Source organism: Plecotus auritus (genome assembly GCF_963455305.1).
Source record: "Plecotus auritus genome assembly, chromosome: 6".
NCBI classification, from domain to species: Eukaryota; Metazoa; Chordata; class Mammalia; order Chiroptera; family Vespertilionidae; genus Plecotus; species Plecotus auritus.
In genome coordinates, this window is record NC_137773.1 from 89,740,713 (window position 1) to 89,757,143 (window position 16,431).

General features: G+C 51.5%; 2 protein-coding genes across 7 annotated transcripts; both read right to left on the reverse strand.

The window, feature by feature from the left end:
- Positions 1 to 924: 924 nt before the first annotated feature.
- Positions 925 to 11,800, reverse strand: RAB3D (RAB3D, member RAS oncogene family). Of its 3 annotated transcripts, none has more exons than XM_080673894.1 (5): positions 11,653 to 11,800; positions 10,025 to 10,289; positions 9,230 to 9,348; positions 9,018 to 9,142; positions 925 to 4,698 (listed from the first exon to the last, which is right to left on the reverse strand). In XM_080673894.1, exons 2-5 carry the CDS (start codon positions 10,250 to 10,252, stop codon positions 4,511 to 4,513), a joined length of 660 nt encoding a protein of 219 aa, XP_080530020.1. In that variant the 5' UTR covers positions 10,253 to 10,289; positions 11,653 to 11,800; the 3' UTR covers positions 925 to 4,510. The 3 variants fall into 3 exon arrangements, with proteins under 3 accessions (XP_080530020.1, XP_080530019.1, XP_080530018.1); XM_080673893.1 differs by having other exon boundaries at positions 11,601 to 11,800; XM_080673892.1 differs by lacking the exon at positions 11,653 to 11,800 and adding an exon at positions 11,310 to 11,385.
- A 2,200-nt stretch (positions 11,801 to 14,000) lies between these two features.
- On the reverse strand, positions 14,001 to 16,421 carry TMEM205 (transmembrane protein 205). Of its 4 annotated transcripts, none has more exons than XM_080674248.1 (4): positions 16,301 to 16,421; positions 15,639 to 15,747; positions 15,372 to 15,535; positions 14,001 to 14,370 (listed from the first exon to the last, which is right to left on the reverse strand). In XM_080674248.1, exons 2-4 carry the CDS (start codon positions 15,736 to 15,738, stop codon positions 14,065 to 14,067), a joined length of 570 nt encoding a protein of 189 aa, XP_080530374.1. In that variant the 5' UTR covers positions 15,739 to 15,747; positions 16,301 to 16,421; the 3' UTR covers positions 14,001 to 14,064. The 4 variants fall into 4 exon arrangements, with proteins under 4 accessions (XP_080530374.1, XP_080530372.1, XP_080530375.1 ...); XM_080674246.1 differs by having other exon boundaries at positions 16,180 to 16,398; XM_080674249.1 differs by lacking the exon at positions 16,301 to 16,421 and adding an exon at positions 16,195 to 16,292.
- Between the last annotated feature and the right edge of the window lie 10 nt (positions 16,422 to 16,431).

Genomic DNA, 16,431 nt, shown 5'->3' on the forward strand with positions numbered 1-16,431 from the left:
AGGGTCCCAGGTTGGATTCCTGCCAAGAGCATATACCTGGGTTGCTAGGGGGTGTGCAGGAGGCAGCCAATCAATGATCCTCTCTCATCATTGATGTTTCTATCTCTCTCTCCTTCTCTCTTCCTCTCTGAAATCAATAAAGAAATATATTTTTAAAAAAGAGCCCTAACCCAGTGGTCGGCAAACTGCGGCTTGCAAGCCACATGCGGCTCTTTGGCCCCTTGAGTGTGGCTCTTGCACAAAATACCACGGCCTGGGAGAGTCTATTTTGAAGAAGTGGCGTTAGAAGAAGTTTAAGTTTAAAAAATTTGGCTCTCAAAAGAAATTTCAATCGTTGTACTGTTGATATTTGGCTCTGTTGACTAATGAGTTTGCCGATCACTGCCCTAACCGGTTTGGCTCAGTGGACAGAGCGTTGGCTTGCGGACTGCTGATCGATGTTTCTATCTCCCTCCCTCCTCTCAGTAAAAAATCAATAAAATAATTTAAAAAAGAGAGAGAGAGAGAGAGAGAGAGAGAGAGAGAGAGAGAAAGAGAGAGAGAGAGAGGTGCTAGGAACCAGGGACAAAGACCAAGTATTTCTTTTTTATTGTAGCAGACAGGAACAGAGCTGGGTGTGGCAGTGAAATATTTTTAAATCCCTGCATTTAGCTAACACTATTGGAGGAAATACATGTTGACATTAAATGAGAGAATGAAGTAGTATTTTATATTCTAGGGGCTATGGGAAGGAGGGGTTGCAGTACTAAAGCACTAAATTGCGGGGGAAGCGGGGGGGGGGGGGCGGGGAGAAGCAGCAATGAGAAGGTGCAATTTGTGGGAATACCTGAAAGGGGACATGAGTGAGGGGAGCTTTGTGACTACCTGGGGTAGGAGAGTTCCAGGCTGAGGAACAGCTAATGCGAGGGCCCTGAGGCAGGGGCCTAGTGTGTTCAAATAGCAGCCAGGAGGTCAATATGACCGGAGCAAAGCAAGTGTAGGGGGCAAGTGGGAAAAGTTGAGAGCAGGGAGGTGGCTGATTGGGTCATGCAGTACCCTGTTGTAAGGTCTGGGGCTGGGAAAGCAGGAACTTTACAAACTTTGCTTTCTAGCCTGCTTGAGTAATGAGGAAGATGAACTTAAGCTGTCTGACCTTGTAGGCCAGAGACTAGATATGCCCATAATTTCAATGCCATGCCAGGTGCATTTTTTAATTGGATAGAACTGTGTTGTTTTCAAGGCCAGCAGCGAGATAACCACTAAATGCACATAGGGCTGGCTCTTTAATAAAAAGGGAAGTTCTGCTTGTAGCCTTGCTTAGAATTTGAATTCATTTTCTCTAAGCCCACTGGTGAATAAGTGTGACTCCCCCGGCCTGTGCTTTCGGACCGCGGGACCTCACCCGAGAGCTTTCAATAAACGTGATTTTTCGCTTTTAACCTGCTTGTCTTGGTCAACTTATTGGTTTCGGTCGGGTTAAGTCTTACATCTCTGATTAAACCTTATACCTGTAGGCCACAGGGAGACTTTGGCATTTACTCCCAGGCCGGTGGGAGCCATGGAGGGTTCTGAGGAGAGGGATGTGACCAGACTCGGTGCTCACAGGCGCCCCTCTGGCTGCTGTGGTGGAGGACAGACCTTCCTAGTAGAATTAGTTGGAGCAACATTATCCTCTCTGCCCTCCAGGCAGAGGAAGTTTCCAGAGCCAAAGGGGTGGCCATGAGTTCCAGCTAGACAGCCCCAGGCCTGAGCCTCCCTGGACTAACACGGAATCTACTACATCCCGCACGGCCCTCAACCATCTGCTTGGCTGTGATTCAACTGCCCTCTTCCTGGAAATCGCATTTCACTAATGGAAATAAAAAAACAACTGCATCTGGGCACAATGGCTTTAATTTTTTTTTCTTGTGGAGAAAAGTGCAACGTCTTTCCAATGGACATCAGAGAATCGCTGACGCAGGAGAACCACATCCAGGATAGAAATGAGCAGGCTGAGAGCTCTCTCCGTAGTGTTTTGGGATTATGGGGGAGAAGAAACCAGTTAGCAGAATTAGTGCTTCAACACGGAGACCAAATTTCACCCTTTGCTTGTTTTTCTAAGTTTAGTTGGAGAGAATGATACAAGAATATGACCCCCAGAGAAGCCAGGAAAGAAAAAAAGAAAGAAAAGAAAGCAGAACCCTAAACCACAGCAATCATGGCAATTTCCCACCGAACGGCCTGTGCAAAGACAAGTTGCTAAAAGCAAATGGTAAGAAGAGACAGCACCCAGGCAGGACCCAGCCTCAGGCAACGGCTCCAGTCCCAGCTCCCTGCAGCTGGGAGGTGGTTTTCCCACAGCCTTTGGTTTATTTTTGTTTGTAAACTCAACAAGCCTCCCTTCCCTCAGTGACCCGGGAGCACATCAATTTCTGTTCCCCAGAGACTATCTTGAGCAAACCCTCCCCCTCTCAAACATCATGAAATAAAAACTTGCATTATTTTTAGAAGAAACAAAAATACATATTATGTTCCTACATGCTTCCCAGTCTTGAGAGAACCTGGAGCCAGCTGTCTCAGTTGTTACTTGAAGCTGAACGGTTGAAAAACTTTGTGTACACAGAAAGCTTAGGCCGAGTCAGATACAAGATACAGCCAACGCTGCATCACACAGGCCGTGACAAGAGGCTCGCCCCTCTTGACCCACCATTTTTTTTGGCAGCAGCTCAGCGAGAATGGACTGGCCAGTGACATCTTGACAGCCCGTGGTGCAACTTAAGAAGACTTTTAACTAATTTAATTTCACTTTTATGTTAAAGCAATGAACATTTCTGATTCCCACCCCAAGCATTCAGATCTTCTCACTTTGTGTGTCTCCCAAAACTTGATCCTTTCACCAGTCATGTAACTGGTTGGTGTACCAAGATATCCTCGCTTTGAAACTCTCAGGGCAGACCCTGATACGGGGTACGTAGGATCCTCTAGAAATAGGTTCAATCTAGAGTTTCCAGAAAGGTGAGAGCTAATGTTAAACTTGAACCAGGCCTTCCCCGTACCACAGCGGAGGAGGCGGAGACCTTTAAGGCTACAGGAGGTCATCTTGCCAGCAGGGGCCGGGACAGTAGAATTGGGAACACAGACTATCGGTTTAGGCTGTCCTCACAGTGTCTGTCAAGTTGTGGGGTGTCCGTTAGTGTTCCAGGGCAGAAAGGGCCACTGAGCTGTACGGGGTGTGTGTGAAGATGGTAGATCCCCAAACTGCACATAACCTCCCAGCAGGAGCTCGGGGCAGCTGGGAACCCAAGCCTCAACTAGGGAGACTGACCCCAGCCCATCCCCCAAACGCCTGCCACTCCCAAGCTATATCACGAAGTGCAAGAGGCAGTAGCAGTTACACAACCCTACCCTCTCACTCCCCCGGCCCAAACCCCAAACATTCCTTAGAGTGACTCCTCCATTAGCAAAAAAGGTCCCGTCTCTGGGCCCCACCGATGACATGGCTCAGGAAACGGACACTGGGTCTTCACCGGTGCTCACGTGAAAGGAGACCAAGTCCTTACAGCAGAAAGTCACCAGCGAGGGCGCGAGGGCGGGCTATGGGAACGTTGCTCAATTTCCTTCTCTAGCAGGATGTGAGATGTGGAAAGACCTTGCTTAAAACATCACCCAATGGACCCTGGGAGGCAGGTTTGGGCAGGAGGGCTGGGGCTCCTGGCTCTGAAGTTAACTCCTGGCAAAATGCCCCAAACAGTAAGGCGAGGGAGTTGGCGATTCTCTGCCTGGCCTAACACGGTGCATAATTGCAGAATTCAATCCTGGATCAGGGACACCATGGATCAGCCAAAACAGTGGCAGGGTTGTGGTGATGCGGAATTCTGGGGAAACTCAGAAGGCACTTCGGGGGTCCCCGAAGCCCGGGGGTTCTGTCCCCCTATCCCTTCACAATAGGTAAAGCTGCTTTAATACTGTTTTCATAGACAGAGGATCTGCAGGCCAGAAGGGAGGGGTCTACCAGGGCCAAAGTCACCTCCCCACCTTGGAGCCTTGAGATCAGAGATTGATGGGCAGGCTCGTGATCGGAGCAGGGGACCCTGAGCAAGGAGCCTCCTTCCACATCTCCAAGGATGAACTCTGAGAACCCGTAAGGCATGAGGAAGAAGGCTAACCACCTTCAGCCAGCTCGTGAACTCCAGACAATGCCCAGCACAGAATGGATGTGGACAATGGCTCGAACCCAGAAGGCACTGTGGAAGCCCCACAGGCTGCCCATGCGCCCCCACTAAAACACCTGGAAAGCAGCAAGCGCGTGCATGTCAACATCCCCAGACCCTGCCTCTAATGCAGAGTCCCCAGGGTCAGGAGCTCGTGACGGGGGCTGCATGGGCAGCTGGCGGCTACGGTGAGAAAACGAACCATGCGGGCAGTGAGGGGCAGCTGACAGCTGACAGGAGGGTAGGGGGTGCCCTGAGCTTGGAAACAGCCCTTGTGGCTCATGCCTCAGTCACATTCCCTGCCAAGGCAGGAGGGGGTAGGTGGGGGTGGGATACCATCTCTAGCAGCTACAGCTGCTAGGCTGGGGAGGTGGGGCATCCCCCAAGGTGGGGCCTTTCCCATTGCTGCCGGGGCTGGAGCTGGGATCCAGGGACTCATTCATTTTCTCACAGATGACATCCACCAGGCGCTCGAAGACCTGCTTCACATTGATATTCTCCTTGGCACTGGCCTCGAAGAACTCGAAACCTGGACGGACATAAGTGGGGACACCTGTGAGACCCTGAAAGGCATAGGCTGGGCTGTGGCATCATCCAAATCTGGGTTCCAAGCCCACTTCTGTCTGTTATGCAGCTATGGGACCTTGGCTGAGTGCCTTAGTCTCTCTGAGCCTCAGTGTGCTTGTCTGTAAAATGGGAACCATGTTAATAAAAACCTGTGGTAGTCCTGGCTGATTTGGCTCAGTGGATAGAGCGTCAGCCTGCAGATTGAAGGGTCCCGGGTTCGATTCCCATCAGGGGCTCATGCTCGGGTTGTGGGCTCAATCCCCAGTGGGGGGCATGCAGGAGGCAGCTGATCAATGATTGTCTCTCATCATTGATGCTTCTATCTCTCTCTCCCTCTCCCTTCCTCTCTGAAATAAAAAACAAACCAACAAAAAACAACCTTGTGACAGAAGCCCTGCTCTGAACTACTCTAAGAACCTCTTTGTCCCAAGGCAGTGGCTGCAAGAGTCCAGGTAGTAATATTCTGGTGCCTAGAGGATGGGTACCCACGGGTGGCTTTGACTTACCTTCATGCAATTGTTACTGCACAGGAAGGTACTGCAAGGGTGTCCACAAAACTAGATATTTATATGGACTTTAGAAATGCTCTGGAAAATGTGCTTCAGACCAAGTAAAGCATAGCTGAAGACGGGCTTCAGCCTGGGGGCTACCAGTCTCTGTCAGGTTCCCCAGTGTTTGTGGAGAGTGTGTGATAAGTAGCTCCTGGTCTATAGAATGCACTAAAAATGGTAATGGTGATAATAATAATAGTAATAATAATAATAATAATAATAAGTGCTTATATCATGTTTACTATGTGTCAGGCACTTTTCTAAGCACTTTACATAAATAAACATCTTTAATGATGCTTTGAGGCTCATCCTATTATAACCCATTTTACAGATGAGGAAACTGAGGCACAGAGTGGGAAATTCGCTTATTTAAAATTCACATAGGTAACACCGGCAGGGCCAGGGTTCAGACCCAGGCTGCCTTGCTCGAACAACAGTTAACATTAAATTAATATTTTAATATAATAAAGAAAGAATAATAAATATTCCTATTGTACCACCTTGGGTCTTGGCTGGCTGACTCCTTCTGGGGTGGGAGGATGTGAGGTAGCTTTGAGTATATTCTTAGTGACCGTCATAACTTGTTTGCCCTCCCAAAGGTGGGAGGTGAAACAAATGCTTTGCTTAAGGTCCCTCGGCTACAAAAAGTAGCCAGTCAACCTGAAAATAAGGGTGTACATGATGACCCTTCCAGCACCCCTAAAAGTTTGGTTAAGGATCTGCCTGCAGGGAACTATCCCTGAAAAGTCCCCGATGTGTCCCCACCTGCCACACCCACCAAGGTGGGCCAGAAATTCAAACCAACACCCACCACATTACACACAGCACAGGGTGAATGGGCCTCTACCCTGGCACTTGTCATGCTGCACTATAAAAATGTAATTAAATAGTTAGATGTGTAATTACAGGTTTCCTATCCGTCTCCGCTACTAGACCACCAGCTCCAAGAGGGCAAGATTTCTGTCTGCCTTGTCCACTCTGCAGCCAGTGCCTGGCACAGAGCAGGCATTAGGGAACTACTTGCTCAATGACTGGATGGATGGATGGATGGATGAATGAATGAATGCTAGAGGCAGGATATGAGCTCAGACCTTCTACTCTGAACCTAGTGATCATCAATGGCACCCCACTGTCTTCCTGGGCAAACCTGGCATTTCTTTCAAATGTGTGTGGCTTCTCTCAATCTGAGTCCTTTTTTTTTTTTAAGTATTTTTTCCTCATCATAAATATTTGCTAGAGAAACCTAGAAACTGCTGAAAAGTATCAAGACAAATATGAAAGCCATTTGTAGTTTCATTACCCAGAGACAATTACTATTGGTGTTTTGATATTTAGCTTTCTAGTTTTAAAGATACAAATACAGCCCTAGCCGGTTTGGCTCAGTGGATAGAGCGTCCGACTGCGGACTGAAGTGGCCCAGGTTTGATTCCGGTCAAGGGCACCTGACTGGGTTGCGGGCTTGATCCCCAGTAGGAGTCCTGCAGGAGGCAACCAATCAGTGATTCTCTCTCATCACTGATGTTTCTCGCTCTCTCTTCCTCTCCCTTCCTCTCTGAAATCAATACAAAATTAATTTAAAAAACACACAAATACGTAATTGTTGGGTTTGGATTTGTAGGTTGTATGTCGGGGGGGGGGGGTTGTTGTTGTTGTTGTTGTTGTTGTTTACAAAATTGGGATTAAATTCCATCTTCTGCTTTGTACTCTGGTATTTAAACTTAATGACAGCGTGGGAAGTCCCCCCTCAGCTCTTTCACTAGATGTCTCTGCAAGAAGTTGTGGGCGACACCCACAAGTACCCTAGCCCATGATAGGACTCCCCAGGAAGTGAAACCCAGGCTAGAGTTCCCAGAAAACACAAGGGACAGAGGAGCAGGTTAAATGACACCCCGAGGGGGGGCAAAGAGCCCCAAACCTCAAATGGAAGATGTTCCATAGAACAAAGACCCAGTTTCTCCAACAAATTGATGGCAAGAAAAAAGAGAAAGGGGACCATGATAGCCCAGAGGTCCTTGGACTTTTTCTGTAAAGGGCCAGATAGTAAATATTTCAGACTTGGTGGGCCAAAAGGTGCTTAGAGTTTTCTATGCAAGCATCAACAATAGTTCACAGTCATGCCAGCTAACACTGAGATGCAACCTACTCATGTGCCAGACTCTGTTATAACTGCTTCACACATCGTAACTCATTTAGTCCTCATGATAACTCAGTGAGGTGGGGCTGTTACTATCTCCATTTGACACATAGGGACGTGCAGACCCAGAGAGCTGGAGTCACCAGTACAAGATCACAAAGTGACTGAGAAATAATACAAGTTAACGTTCAACCGAGGCCAGCGTTTGCCTATTTAATCTTGCTAATAGCCCTATGAAGTAGACAGGGTTTCACCTCTGTCTCCTCGGTGAGAAATGGAAGCACGGAGGGGAGGCACTGTACCCTCGGTCACACAGCAGTGGGCTGCAGACTGGGATTCTAGCTGAACTCTGGGTCTCCAACACGCCCTATCCTACAGTAGTTACACTGCCTCCTGTAAGGAAAGTCCTGGGAGAGCCTAGAATACTAGAATATTCCGGGACAAGGTTTTCATTGAGCTTAAGATAATTCATTCATCACCTGCTCCAAAAAGATAAACTGAAAAGTCCTCCTCCCACCCTGGTTTCTAGCCACCCAGTTTTTTCAGACACAAAGGTCACTTCTGTGACTAGATCCTTCCGTATCCTCCCAGAATTCCTTTACGCAAACACAAGTATATGTTCTTATTCTCATCCTTTTTATACACTAACTAGAGGCCCAGTGCATGAAATTTGTGCACGGGGGGGGGGGGGGGGGGGCGTTCCCTCAGCCCGGCCTGCACCCTCTCCCAATCCGGGACCCCTCTTGCAATCCGGGACCACTGGCTCCTAACCGCTCGCCTGCCTGCCTGCCTGATGCCCCTAACTGCTCCCCTGCCAGCCTGATCCCCCAACTGTCTCTGCCTCAGCCCTGCCACTGTGGCTTTGTCAGGAAGGATGTCCGGAAGACGTCCGGTCTTATTAGCATATTACCCTTTTATTAGTATAGATGCAGGTGTTGGCCCACTTCAGAATGCGGGCCAAATCTGGCCCATGGCCTGTTTTGTAAATAATGTTTTCCTGGCAGTCACACTCATTCATTGATGTATTGTCTATGCCTACTTTCAGGCAGAATTGAATAGTTGTGAGAGACCCTACGACCAAAAACATTTCCTCTCTGGCCCTTTAAGCAAATGTTTGCTGACCGCTGCCTGAACTAAAGGAAGCAGCCATAGCCACTGTTCTGCAGTTTGCTTTTACCTCTTAGCCATATATCCCAGGAACCTTGCCACGTTCACGGCTGCACAGCATTTTGCCACATGAATATGCTTTATGTTTTGTTGCTTCCTCCACTGTGAGCTGCCAAGGTTTCCCTGCCACTAGCAGTACTGTAACTTGACATACTCGCTGTTTCCCACGTGGGTGAGGATGTTTGTGGGATAAATGTCCAGGAACAGTCTTCTGAGTCTGCGTTCCTAGGGGGGCAGCAGTCAGGGAGGGGGATCAATGGGTGAACCCCCTGGAATTAAGTGGAGAAGGTGGCATACATGTGGGCATTTTTCTGGCCAGATCCTCAAAGAGCAAAGGGTTGGAGACTGTGGTTGGACCTGGGATCTGAGCATGAGGATAGGGACTTGTTCTGGGAAGTCCAGGGCCTACAGCCCAGGTTGGGCACTAACCAAGGTCATCGGCGAGCCTCTGGCCATCCTCCGCAAGCACGACACGCTCATCCTCCAGGTCACACTTGTTCCCCACAAGGATGACCTGAGCATTGTCCCAGGAGTAGGTCTTGATCTGGGTGGCCCTGTGGAGTTTGAGGGCTGTTAGGCCAGAGATTTGGGGTTAGGGGAGAGGGCAAAGGTCAGGGGATCAGTAGTCAGCAAGCACTCACCAGTCCTGCACGGCGGTAAAGGACTCCTGGTTGGCAACATCGTACATGAGCAGGAAGCCCATGGCTCCCCGGTAGTAGGCCGTGGTGATCGTTCGGTAGCGTTCCTGTCCTGCCGTGTCCTGGGGAAACAGTGGGGTCAGCCGACTAGGGGTCACCGCACCCCTGCAGGGCCCTGCCCTCACTGCCCCAGTCTGATGGGAGAAACATGGGCCTGCCTCTCTACAGCCTCCAGTCTGATGTGAGCATGGCCCTGACCTTGAGGAATTCCAGTCTGAGGGGTCAGTGCCTTTCACAGACTTATAAGCCCCTTTGACCTCATCTCCAAGAACCAACGTAATGACCACAAATAGGAGCCACCTGGGCTAGAGGGGACCATCTTTATGCACACACCTGGCGCTCGTTACCCTGACAATTGTTACCAACGGCTGCACCTTGGGGGTGCGGTGGGGGGTGAAGATGGCTCTGACTCCTGGCAGGCTCAGTGCGGGCCTCTGGGCTCATACCTGAGTTGTACCTAAATCCCTTTCCCATTAGTCACCAGGACTTCTAACTGTCTTGGGTTACTGCTGACTCCCCACCAGACCTCACAGGGCAAGGCGTATCCTCTCATCCTGATGAATTCGCTCACAGATAATACTCCCCTACTCTTCACATCTACTCCATGCCCCCTCCCCGACTCTGGGCTCCTCTCTCACTCGGGACCCCTTCCCACAGCCCTACACCTCCCCATGGACGTCCCAGAGAAAATTCCAGGCCCTCCTCAGCCGCAGACCCAGGAACAGTGGCAGGGCCCACCCATATCTGCAGCTTGATCCTCTTGTCGTGGCGGTAGACAGTCTTGACCTTGAAGTCAATGCCCACAGTGCTGACGAAGGCGGGTGTGAAGGAGTCATCAGCGTAGCGGAACAGGAAGGATGTCTTGCCCACGCTGCTATTGCCAATGAGCAGGAGCTTGAACATGTAGTCGAAGTTCTGGTCTGCTGCATCACGTGGACTGGTGGGGGGGTCTCCAGCTGATGCCATCCTGGGGGGAAGCCTCCTGCGGGGGAGGCCTGGAGCCCTGCAGGGAAATAAAAGACAAGTTCAAATCCCGGTTCTGCCACTTGGAGGCCAAGCGACTCAGGATGCATCAGTTGCTCTCTGCAAGACACAAAAAATGGGGATGTTTGGCAAATGCAAGGGCCCAGGTTGGGGGGCACATGGCAGCCTCCTCTGGCTGCTGAGGAACCACACCCTGGGAAGGTGCAGGTGTGGACTTTGCCCCCTGGTGAGCAGCCAGTATGGCCCAGGTGTGAGCTGGGGGAGGGGGCCTGCCAGCTGGATAGAGCCCCCCCACACACACTGCAGGCTGGGTGTTGACTTTGGCAGGTGTCAGCCACCACCAGGGTGCCTAGCCTGCCCCCATCCAAGCTGAGTTTAACCCCTTCCCTGATCCCCAGGGGAGGGGATTTCAGTAGGTTCAGCCCAGGGATTTCAGTGATCCAGCCCAGGGATAAGCCCAGCTCCGCCCCGGCAATGGTTACTGCCACGTTTGTTTGTCAAAGGGGCCGGGCGCATTTTGTTCTGGATAGAGCTGACTCAGTCCAGCCCCAGCCCAGGGAGGCTTGGGTGATGGTCCTCAAATAGAAGGAAGCCAACCCAGCCACCTAATAATTAAGAACCCTACTGCCAGGACCACCACTCCTGGTCCTGTCTTTCCTGGCATTGTGTCCCCACAGCGGGGCTGCTTCACCTGGGCCCAGGACATCCCCTCAGCCCTCAGGGCCGCCCTAGATCTCAGCTTCCCCAGCTGTCTACGGCCGGCCGCCCGGAGCCACACGGAGAGGTTCCAGAAGACCTGGGTGAACCGAGGGCACACCTGCGGAGATACTCCTCGCAAAGCTCTTTCTCAACTGCCTGTGGGGCTTTTTTTCCATTTTAAAGGAGGACACAACCGGCCCCCCTTTCTGCCCGGCCCTCAGCCCCACCCCGTGTTCCGGGAGAACGAGTTTGAGGGGAAGACAAGAGACAGGAAGCCTTTCCCCAAGCTGGGCAGGGCTGCCAGGCTGGGGCCCCCGTCCCCGCCCCATCCCCAGCCCACCTGTCAGCCGGCCCCATCCTCCCTCGCCTCGCACTTGGTAAGGGTCCCGGGATTTGGCCCTTTCCCTCTTCGCTGGATTTGGGGGGGCCCAGCCAGTGCAGGGTAGCTCTGAAGCTTCCTCCCATCACCATATGGTCCCATCTCCTGTTCCCAGCGGGGCTCTCGGAGCCGCCCGCGTCCCATTAACGTTCTCGGAGGAGCCCAGCTGGGTGGGGGCGAGGGAAGAGGCGTCCCCCGCTGCCCGCCTTTGTTCCCCCGGGGCCTCCCCCAACCCCCTGTTTCCCCCAAGACCTGATGGGACGCAGAGGTGCGGGGCGGGGTGCGCTCCCTCCGAGGGGGTCACCTCGAGTGGGTCGTTGCCCGCGGAGTTTCCGCCTCCGAACTCGCTGCGGCCTGCCCTCGGCCGCCACCCCGACCGCGACCGCGACCCCGACCCCGCAGCCTCTGCCACCGCCGCTGCAGCCCGCAGCCACCCGGATCCCGCGCCGACTCCGCCCAGGCGGGGAAGGAGGGGCCGCTCCCGGTTAGGGGAGGGCAGGGCGGGGCCGAGTCCCGGGCAGGACTTGTGGAAAGTGGGGTTAGACGCTGGAAGCGGCACCACGCGTGGAGATCTGGAGCTCCCCGCGCGCCCCCAACACTAAACTACTTATAGAACTCCTACTATGTGCAGAGCGATTGAGCGCGCGGATTCTGGAGCCAGGTTCGAATCCCAGCTCCACCGCTTTCTATCCCTGTGACTTTGGAGAAGTTACTTAACCTCTCTGGGCCTCAGTTTCCCCAACAGTCAAATGGTTGATAACAAGTCTCCACCTCACAGGGTTGTGTATGGGTTCTGGTCTGAATTAGTGTTTGTAATTGCAGTGCGCCTGACCCTAGAGTAGGCTCAATCCCTTTGCCAAATACTCTTAAGGGCCCTTGGAATTAATTTCCACTTTATGGATAAGGAAACTGAGTCTCAAAAAGGATCAGCTCCTTGACCAAGGCCACACAGTATAGAAATTTGGCACATCCAGCCCTAACTGAGGTCCTAGAGTTCTCTTTATGCCAGCAGGAGAGGATGTGCAGTTATAATAGCTTAGGCTTTGCTGGTGTTCAAATTCCACCAACTCCACCTGAAGCCACTTGTTGAACATCTCTGAGTACCACTGCTTCATGAAACAGCAGATGTCTCTGAGGACTGCCATGAGAATGAACAAAAATGACATGCATCAGTCAGGAAGGAGTGGCATATGCTCAGTAACAAACAGCCCCAAAACTTCAATGGCACCCAACATTTAAGGTTTGCTTCTCACACTGGTCTTTGTGGAGAAGGGAAAATGTGGCAAATCGTGCACTGGCTTGTATAGTAGTCCTCCCTTACCCAAAGCTTCCTTTCTGTGGGTTCAGTTACCCATAGTCAACCACTGTTTGAAAATATCAAATGGAAAATTCTGGGATAAACAATTTCTAAGTTTAAAATTGTGTACCATTCTAAATAGCATGACAAAATCTTGCACTATCTTGTTCCATGCAACCTGGATGTGAATCACCTGTGTCCACCATATCCACGCTGTGGACACTCCCCACCCATTAGTCACTTAGTAGCCATCTCAGGTATTAGACCAAATGTCATGGTATCACAGTGCTTGTGTTCAAGTAACCCTTATTTTACTTAATAATGACCCCAGCCCCGCCACTGTTGTTCAGTGGTTGAGTGTCACCCCATGCACCAAGAGGTTGCCAGTTCAATTCCCAGTCAGGGCACATGCCCAGGTTGCAGGCTCGATCCCCAGCGGATGGTGTGAAGGAGGCAGCCAGTCCATGTTGATGTTTCTCTCTCATGAATGTTTCTACCTCCCTTTCCCTTCCGCTCTCTCTAAAAAAAAGAAATTAAAAAAACCCCATAATTAAAAAAAAAATGACCCCCAAAGCACAAGAGTAGTGATGCTGGCAATTCAGATATGCCAGAGAAGCCATAAAGTGCTTTAACTGAAAGGTATGTGTGCATAGGAAAAAACCATAATATATACAGGATTTGGTACTATCCATGGTTCAGGCAATCACTGGGTCTTAGAATGTATCCTCCATGGATAAGGAGGGGACCATTGTACCCTTCTCCCTCTCTCTCTTTTTTTTTAATCCTCATCTGGGGATATTTTCCCATTAATGTTAAAAGAGAGTGGAAGGGAAGTAGGAGGGGAGAGAGAGAAACATCAATATGAGACACATTAATTAATTGGTTGCCTCCTGACCAGGGCTGGGGATCAAGCCTGTAACTGAGGTACATGCCATTGACCAGGAATCAAACCTGAGATCCTTTGGTCCAAGGGCTGATGCCCTCACCACTGAGAAAAACGGGATATGGTGTACCCTTCTCTTTGGAAATGACTGTTGGGGTCTGTTTACATTTCAGTGGCCAAAGCAAGACACATGGCCATCCCCAATTCAATGGGATTGAAAATATGCTTGTCCCCTAGGGATCAGAACCAGCTATTGTTACAATAATATATGGTACCAGTATGTGAATGATTAGCTCCATGCTTGGCACACAGTGGGTGCTCAACAAATGGGCACTGTTATAGGAGGAGCTTAGGGATTGCAATAGCTAACACTCCAAATCATCATGGGGAGTGTGAACAGAGAAACAGAGGCCCTCGCTTCCATTCTTGTCCACCTTTCCCCCTGCTTCCCAGTTGGAGAAAAAGGACAGCAGCCATTTCCAAAGATGGGTTTATTGAGATTTGGGGCCCCAGCAGAGACAAAGAAGCAGTGGGTGCTACAGGCTCCTGAGATTCAGGGCAAGGCCAGCAAGACAGAGCCCATTGCTCAGGAGGCAGCCCAGATTGCAAATAGAGGACAGGCCATGGTAGCGGAAGAAGATCTGGCGGAGGGCACTGTACTTGGGATCCTGCTCCCGCAGCTGGCGGTAGAGGTCAGGGCCCTGGTGGCGGCCTGGAACCTCCCCACCCAGGCCCTGCTTCTTCTCCATGGTCTGCAGGGCCCACATGGCAGCTGTGGTGCGATGCTCCAGCCAACGGGCATTGATGGTGGCAAGTGTGAGACTCAGGAACAACAGGCAGAGCTGTTGGAAGTAGTGGGAGGTGAGCCATACCTGGAAGGCAGGAGGAGCCCTCCAGAGGGTCCTTCTGCTTCCTCAAAGTCCAGAGGGGCTGTGGGACAGCAGAGGATCAAAGCCAGGCCTCCCCCTCCTTCCACAACCCAGATTAGGGCCCCCCACCAGAGCTCCAGCTCTAATAACCTGAAGCTGGCAGGAAAAGCTCCATATCAGCACCTCCTTTATCCCACCCCCGCCAAAACCTTCTGAGCCTCCTTTTCTCTGATAGTCAGACTGGACGTTTCCAGAACACAGCCTTGTCTCCTCTTTTCCCACGAACTGACGGTATCTCGGAGCAGAACCTCTCTTCCCCAAATTGGAACAGCACAATAACTGTCCCCTCGTTCCCCCAAAAAGGAGAGCCTAAGACAGGGTCCATCTTCTCTGTGGCCCAGGCCCAGATCCCAGAAGCTGACATTGGGCCCACAGGAAGTGAATAAAAAGCCCTTACAGTTCTAGTTACCCATAATACACTCCAGTCTCTATGGGATTATTCTTGAAACCCCTGTCAGGCTTTACCTGCCCACATATGAGGAACACAATGAGGGCAGTGGGAGGGCAGGATAGAGAAATATGAGATGCAGAGATGGTTCCTTGCCTGGTAATTGAGAAAATGTGTGGATGGGGGTGGGGGACTTTAAATTCCCAGTCAGGCTAGTTTTTAAACAATGAGCTGGGGTCAGTGCCCCAGCCCAGCTGAGTCACCACAGCTTGGCGGCAGGCCCAACCAGAGGGAGGAGAGGGAGCAGCAGCCAGCAGATAGACAGGGGGAATAGGATAGACAGGGCTGCTGCGGATGGCTGTGCAGGCTGTGTACTGCTCAAGGGTATACAGAGCCCAGCTTTGTATCCACCAGGAAGAAGGCACAGTTTTGTTGTTGTTTAATTCTCACAAAGGAGGGGCCATAGGAGCTCAGTGGGGTACTGGGAATGAGTCTTCAGAGGGTAGTGAAGCCCAAGTCTGCATACCTGGCTGGTCTCCCAGAATGTGAGCTGAGCCCAGGCGTGTTGTGGAAACAAGATGCAGAAGTTGATGAAGGCACAGCCCATAGAGATGTGAAAGTAGAATGGGAAGAGTTTGCTCTGCACGAGACCGAAGGTATGTCGTGGAAGGCCTCGGAAAAGCAGGAAGCCTGTGGAGTGTAGGGGACCACACATCCGTTAGGATACTCCAGGTCCTGCGTCATTCCTGTCCCCACCCTGGGTATCCATGACGTCCAGAACGAGGGACCCTACCTGAGATGAAGGTCACCCACATTTGCATGCCCCAGGCCCCGGACAAGACCAGTAGATGCACCACCTTAGTCAGGCTTGCCGGGTCCCCGCCTTCCTCCATCTTGCAGGCCTGGGAAGGAGGTACCGAGTGGCTCAGAGCTTTGCCTTTGGCCTTCAGCCCCTGTGAGCCTGCGCAAGGCCAGGGTCACCAGGAATAAGGGTCGGGCCCTGCGACAACCCGACCCCATCTCTCTAAATGTCAGCCCTCAAGATCTCAGACTCTCTGGACCCCAACATCCATGCCACCTCCGACACCCCCAAGTTTCAGCCCCACCAGCTCAAGCTCGTAGCCCTAGATCTTCTGAGATCACCTCAGTGACTCTCAAATATCACGTCGGGGTCCCAGTTCTAACAGCAAAGATCCTGCTCCCATAACAACATCAAGATATCTATAAAAAGATCCCCAAAGAATCCCGGCTCCATCTAATCCTGAGAAACCCCCAAATCTCATCCCAAAGACACCGATCCCACCAGTAGGAATCCGGACTTCAACCCGCAATACCCAGGAGTCCGAGACCAGAGGCGCCGAGGCCGATCTTGGGGGCCAGCGGGCTAGGCCCGGTACTTTACTCCCGGGATCCTCACCACCTCTCCTCGTGGGACCAAGAACTCGTCCCGCCTACCAGCTGAACCCGAAGCCAATCCAATCGTAATCTGCTGCCTTCTGTACCGCCCCATTAGATATTGACTAATCGATTAGCAGAAACCTGCCTGAAGCCCCGCCCCCTCGCCGGGATTTTACTCAATTACGCGG

Excerpts from the sequence above, each read along its gene's own strand:
- RAB3D (XM_080673892.1), bottom strand. Across the intron at positions 9,349-10,024 it reads GGATCAAGCTGCAGATATGG|GACACGGCAGGACAGGAACG; the intron begins GTGGGCCCTGCC and ends CTGTTTCCCCAG. Across the intron at positions 4,699-9,017 it reads GAGGCTCGCCGATGACCTTG|GTTTCGAGTTCTTCGAGGCC; the intron begins GTTAGTGCCCAA and ends ATGTCCGTCCAG.
- TMEM205 (XM_080674248.1), bottom strand. The coding sequence starts at position 15,738 with ATGGAGGAAGGCGGGGACCCGGCAAGCCTGACTAAGGTGGTGCATCTA. Across the intron at positions 15,536-15,638 it reads GTGGGTGACCTTCATCTCAG|GCTTCCTGCTTTTCCGAGGC; the intron begins GTAGGGTCCCTC and ends TACACTCCACAG. Across the intron at positions 14,371-15,371 it reads CATTCTGGGAGACCAGCCAG|CTCTGCCTGTTGTTCCTGAG; the intron begins GTATGCAGACTT and ends TACTTCCAACAG.